Source organism: Perca fluviatilis, chromosome 4 (assembly GCF_010015445.1).
Source record: "Perca fluviatilis chromosome 4, GENO_Pfluv_1.0, whole genome shotgun sequence".
Classification (NCBI taxonomy): Eukaryota; Metazoa; Chordata; class Actinopteri; order Perciformes; family Percidae; genus Perca; species Perca fluviatilis.
This window is the reverse complement of record NC_053115.1, coordinates 21,415,234-21,421,381: the sequence shown is the minus strand read 5'-3', so window position 1 is coordinate 21,421,381 and position 6,148 is coordinate 21,415,234. Positions and strand designations below refer to the sequence as shown.

General features: G+C 39.5%; 1 protein-coding gene across 1 annotated transcript; it reads left to right on the top strand.

The window, feature by feature from the left end:
- The first annotated feature begins 233 nt into the window (after window positions 1-233).
- hrh1 (histamine receptor H1) lies at window positions 234-5,678 on the top strand. Its single transcript, XM_039796867.1, has 2 exons — window positions 234-341; window positions 3,045-5,678. Exon 2 carries the CDS (start codon window positions 3,303-3,305, stop codon window positions 4,950-4,952), a length of 1,650 nt encoding a protein of 549 aa, XP_039652801.1. The 5' UTR covers window positions 234-341; window positions 3,045-3,302; the 3' UTR covers window positions 4,953-5,678.
- Window positions 5,679-6,148: the final 470 nt, after the last annotated feature.

Below are 6,148 nucleotides of genomic sequence, written 5' to 3'. Positions count from 1 at the left end.
TGAATCATACACCAATCCCACCACGTCACTCCATCAGGCGAAAACACATTCCAGTAACAAGGTCCGTTTTATGGCTAAAATTGTTCAGCGGGATATCATGTCAACTCCAGTCTGTATTCAGCTGCAACTCAGTTCAGAGGGGAAGGATGGAGAGAGAGAGATAGAGAGATAGATATATAGAGATAAAGAGAGAGAGAGAGAGAGAGAGAGAGAGAGAGAGAGAGAGAGAGAGGGGGCAGGTTTTTTCTGTTGCAATTCCAACCTCTGTCCTTCACTCCCTTCTGATTTTCACCCGGAATAGAAGCTGGAATTAAACGGACTTTCGTGGAAATTCATCATTTGTAAGTTAAAAAAAAAAGTCTACTTTGACAAAAGCTATTCAATTGTCCGACTATTGTGTTGAAAGCCTAAAAGTTTTCACGCAGCAGCTCAACAGGTGGTTCTTTGCGCACGGACTTGTAGGCTATTTCGCACGATTCACATATAGAAATGCTCCAGGTTTAAGGAGGGCAAAGGATAAATCTGTGTTACCGCTCTTTTGTAATGAAATCAGAGAGACAATGGTCATTACTGATAATCATATTGAACAATTAGCGTTGGATAAATATCCTGTCCTTTTCTGGTGCGATAAGAAGTGCTGCTCAAATGCCGAAAACACGCAGCAGTTCCGTGTTTTTTTCTTACATTCATCCCTTTTTATCTTGTTATTCTTTGCGAATTCGGTGAGTAATATGATTCTCAAATATTTGTGTTACGGAGGCAGTTATTGTGTAAACACGGAGGATATGAACACAGCGAGAGAGAAAAAAAGTTTACATTCACACATTTCAGCCTAGAGTCACATAAAGCCAAAGAGATTCATGGAAGCTAATAATAATTAATCTAGGAGAGTGGCTGTATGTGAGGCTTTAAATAAGCACAGATCAGAATCAGAACCAGCTTTATTGTTATAGTAAGTAGCCTAGGCCTATAATGTACACAGAAATAGACACAATAGCTAAGAACAAGGACCGCAGCGCTGAGCAAATAAAGGTAAGAAATAGATGTAAAGGACTAATATGTGGCCTACACAAGTAGGTGAAACAATAGGTAGGCCTATGTGTATATAAATATATAAAGCACCAATGACCAATAACAAAAATATTATGAACAAGTCTGTTCTGTACAAGTCAAGTGTTTCTGTAGCCTAAGTGGTAAACTATACAAATAGTGCAAAGAAATGAATACTGAATGATATACATGGACTAAGTATGTACAGTATGTGAATATACATGTATATACTGCAGGATCTGTACTGACAGTGACAATGCATGATGATATGCATGTTAAACGGTGCAATGTAAAATGTACACATACAGTTTAAAATGGGAGCAAGTGGATGTTTTGGTGTTGCAGGGGTACTGACATGTAACTGTGCATGAATGTTTTAGTGTGCCCTTTACATTATCCCGCAATTGCAAATTGTAAAGCATTGCGTAAAAACGACTTTATCACCAATTTGAAGCTGTTGGAACTGTTGGAATGCTCCTATCAGTCAGTGTCTGCAATTGACTTAATGATGAAGCTGGAAGCCAATGTAGACTTAACATCCACCAGCATCCACATGGCAGTGCAAAAGTTTATGAACTGCTTCCAATACTTTCAGTCTGCTTGGCTTAGTTATTTATTTAATTATTCCATTAGTGGAGGCAAAGAGATGTAAACAGGGGGGCTGATGAGAGCAAAGAAATCTTTATTCTTCCAACATTGCACCAATTCAATATGACTACCACGGTTACAGTTAGAATGACTCATTTTCCGAGGATGCTCTGCTAAAAAAACATTCTTCCCCCCCTCATCACTACACATTTGTGCGCTTGGTGTTTTATCTTCTTCTTCCTCCTCCTGAGTGTGTCATCTATGGGTAAGCCAGCACAGATATACAGAGATACAGACACAAAATAATAATAGGATAGAAAATAGTTGGGAATGGGAATGAAAATGTATGTTTCAACAGGATTTCTACTTAGGCAACACAGGTTTCCTTCCTCCCTCTCTATATCTTGAAGGATTACGATTCAGATTAGGTTTAAATTTAAGTAATGAAGTGCTTTTATCCAGCACCTTAGTGCTTTTTGTACAGCACTTTGGTCAGCTTAAGCTGTGTTTAAATGTGCTCTAGAAATAATCTTACTACTTACTTAAGTAGGTTTTCTTATTGATGACAAACCTCACATTTTCATATTCTTCTCTATAATGTTTTACATTTTTTATTCGTTTATTTACTCTTTTAGCAGGTTAGCCTTTGCTGTATACCAAGACATGAGTTTTCCTTGTTGTGAGAAATGATTCAACATGACATGAGTGGGATGTGATGGTCTTATTGGCAAAATAACACTGGATAATAAAAGAAAATTTACGTAGGTATGAGTCCGAAGGTCCTAAAAAGGCCATATGAGGTATTCAAATATACAGATTTATCACAGAGAGACATGTCTGCACAAGCAATGTACAAATACACCCACCCTGCTTCCATGGCAACAGGATTAGTTCAGTCTACTCTTTTAAAATCGATATGTTTTAATGAGACATTGCTGTGCTTCGCAGATTTCTGCTGTCGTTGATGTGATTTGCCACCCTCCCCTTTGAGTGAGTGTTAAAGAAAAGCCATCTGGACAGCAAAAGTGAAAGAGCAAGAGAGCTTTTAGCCAACTAATACTGTACATCCGAACGAAAAAAGTAAAAAGATTACAGGAAGTGTCAAGCTGTATTTAAGTGTCTTTATATAGGTACTTGTGTCTGTCTGCATCTGGTCTGCATTTTGTTGAGTTTTTCAGGATAAGACATGCTCACATGTGCATGTCTTATGCTCAAACTCAGATTCAAGGTGAGGACAGAGAAACTTCAGGAGTTTAATCAAGTGTCAGACTCTGCACATTCATCATTGTGCACAGTGGTCTGACTTTAAGTGAAGTAACAAAAAGTGAAACACATTTCTGAGTGAAGAGGGACTTTAATTTAAACTATGTGACACATTTTAATGTTTTTTTCTTTTTGTTTTCCAGGTATTAACAGTTTGGATTTATATAACAAATGGACTACAGATCAAGACAACACTGATTAACACATTTAATTTACTTTACCTTTTTTACATAAAGGTACACTGGTCGTTATGCTATAAGTGTTGGATCCAAACTGCGTAAATACACCTTCATCACCTCATTAAAACCTGTTCCATACATGTTATGGCCGACAGTTTAAAACACACTATCCCACAATTTTCCATGATATGACTGGATCTAGAGGTGACCATCTCACCTACTATGATGGAAACTGGTCTGTCACCTTCCACAGATCCTCTTCACCTCAACACCAACAGCCATGTCAATAACAGCAACAACAGCTGGAGTGGCCTCCTCGATGCTGACTCACTGAGGAGCAATCAAACCCTCCATGGCCCCCTCCACAACGCCCTGCTGGGGGTCTGTCTCGGACTTCTTTCCCTCCTCACAATCATGATGAATTTGCTCGTCCTCTACGCCGTGAAGAGAGAGAAGAGCCTCCACACTGTCGGGAACCTCTACATTGTCAGTCTGTCTGTGGCAGATCTGATCGTGGGGACCACAGTTATGCCACTAAACCTGGTGTATTTGTTGGAGGATGAATGGAAGCTGGGACGGGCTGTCTGCCAATTCTGGCTTATTATGGACTACGTGGCTAGCACAGCATCAATTTTCAGCTTGTTTATCCTGTGTTTGGATCGGTACCGCTCTGTCAGACAGCCGCTTAAGTACCTGAAATATCGAACGCGGGGAAAAGCCAGTGTGATGATTTCTGGAGCCTGGCTGCTGTCGATGATGTGGATTATTCCAATTTTAGGATGGAGGTCTTTCACTCATGTAGACCTTAAACCTGAGGAGGAGAACAAGTGTGACACAGATTTCCGCTTTGTCACATGGTTCAAGGTCATTACTGCCATCTTCAACTTCTATGTACCCTCAATATTGATGCTGTGGTTTTACACGCACATCTACTTGGCAGTAAGGCAACATCTCAGGGACAGAGAGAGGATCATTCATCCGACCGACTCATTTGGAGAAAATGAGAATGGACAAAATGGGCAAAATGCCCAATCGCCCGTGAAATATGACTCCAAATCACCCAAGAGTGAGGGTGATGTTACAATGAAACTCTCTAAAAAGCAACACTTGTTGGACCATAACACTCTAGCTCAGCCATATTCCCTTGAGGAACCTGATAAAACAAAAACTGCTTCATCCAGATCTCACAGAAAAATTGGTGTAAAGTGCCAGAAGACGTCATTGCTTGCCATGACAACAAAACGACTCCGAATGGCACAAAAGGCCAAAAGGTGCTCGTTGTCTCCTGAGGAGAAGCAGTCAGACATTGCGATTCCCCTCAGTCAATCTTCGGTGCCACAGGACATGATTTGCTCAGAGGGTAGTAATGAGGACAAACTTCAAGCGTCTATAAATGAATGTCACGTCACAGTGCCAAATTCAGTGAGCGGTGTCTGTGATGTCAGTCAGGTGTCAGACGTGCAGAGATACACCTCTTTGCTCTACAACTTTGACCCCAGTCACGCTCTGCCCTGGAACGAAGAAGGGGTCCAAGATGCCAAATTGGACCCAGCTAATGCAGTGACTCTAAGAAAGACATGGCAAAGGTTTATTGACCAATCACGTCAGCGCATCCAAAGCCTGAGGATCCATAAAGAGCACAAGGCTGCCAAGCAGTTGGGCTTCATAATCGCTGCTTTCTTGTTGTGTTGGATACCATACTTTATAGCTTTCATGGTCATGGCGTTCTGCAGAGAGTGTGTGCACCATGACCTGCACATGTTCACCATATGGCTAGGTTACATCAACTCCACTCTCAACCCTTTTATATACCCGCTCTGCAACGGAAACTTCAAACGAGTCTTCAAAAATATTCTCAACATTCCTTTGTGACAGACAGTGACAGGCAGAGCAAAGAATAAAATCATAGGTGTCTAAATGCTGCTGATATACAGATAGAGGGAATATCTGTTGCATCAATTAATTGTCTTAAACATCCTTGGGTGAGCTTTTTAAGTGTAGATAAAACTATAAATGTACTTCGAGTGTCAGTTATTTTGTTCTAAATCTTATTTTTATAACTTACTGCCCTCCGATTCAGACTCATGGCAACAGTTGAGGATATGTCTGACTTTAATGTTATTTATTTTGTCTTTGTGCTAATGATAATAAAGTGTGTCTAAGACCAGAGACCTTTAAACTAAAAGGAATTTGATCTCTCACCCTAAGTAAACAGGAACATGAATGTATTGTATTGGCTCTGATCCAGAGCGGAGAAAAATGTCCAAAATGTGTTTAAAAGAAAGTCCTTTTATTTATTTTTTTGCACTATCAATGTAAAAAACGGGGATGTAACATGATACTGTACAAAATAGTTAACATTTTACAAACATGCATTTGTCCTATTATTTTCTCACAATGGGAAATGAGACATTAGTTGTTCTTTCTACTGTCAGTCCAGGAAAAAAAACACAAATCTTGCCAAGTTCCTGCTGAGCCGTTACCCAAGGGAGGGCTGATTTGGAATCTGTTCAGTTGTTACTTTTTTTCATAACATGCAAGCTTTGAGTGACTTCATTCTGTTTTTAAATCACCGTCTTAATAAAAATATGTAGAAATGTTCCGGTCTTGTTTTCCTTGTTTTGGAGATACTGTATATACTCAGTTGCTAAACATTGGCTTTAATGTGTAAATTACACATTTTCACACTGTCAACCAAAACAGTAATGTGTCTGAACAGCAAACACTTAACTCCTTCTGTCAAACTACAGATGGATTTAGTTTTTCTTCTAACAAAACTGCCCTTTACAAACTGATTGCTAAGCTCTTACACTCATCCAATTTATCATGTGATGTAGAACCTCTTTTCGTGTCATTAGCCAAATGGCACCAAATATTATTTCACAATGCTGTGGAAAAACAACCACAAAATTTAAGGCCCATGTACTGAATTTGTATTGACTACATTTTGGGAAAAAACATAAGTGCATCCATCAGGCTTTTGAGACACATTACAGCACAATTAAGTCTGCCATTAGAAAAGGTTATGACTGTAATCCAAAGTGAAATGACATTGCAATTAATATGTC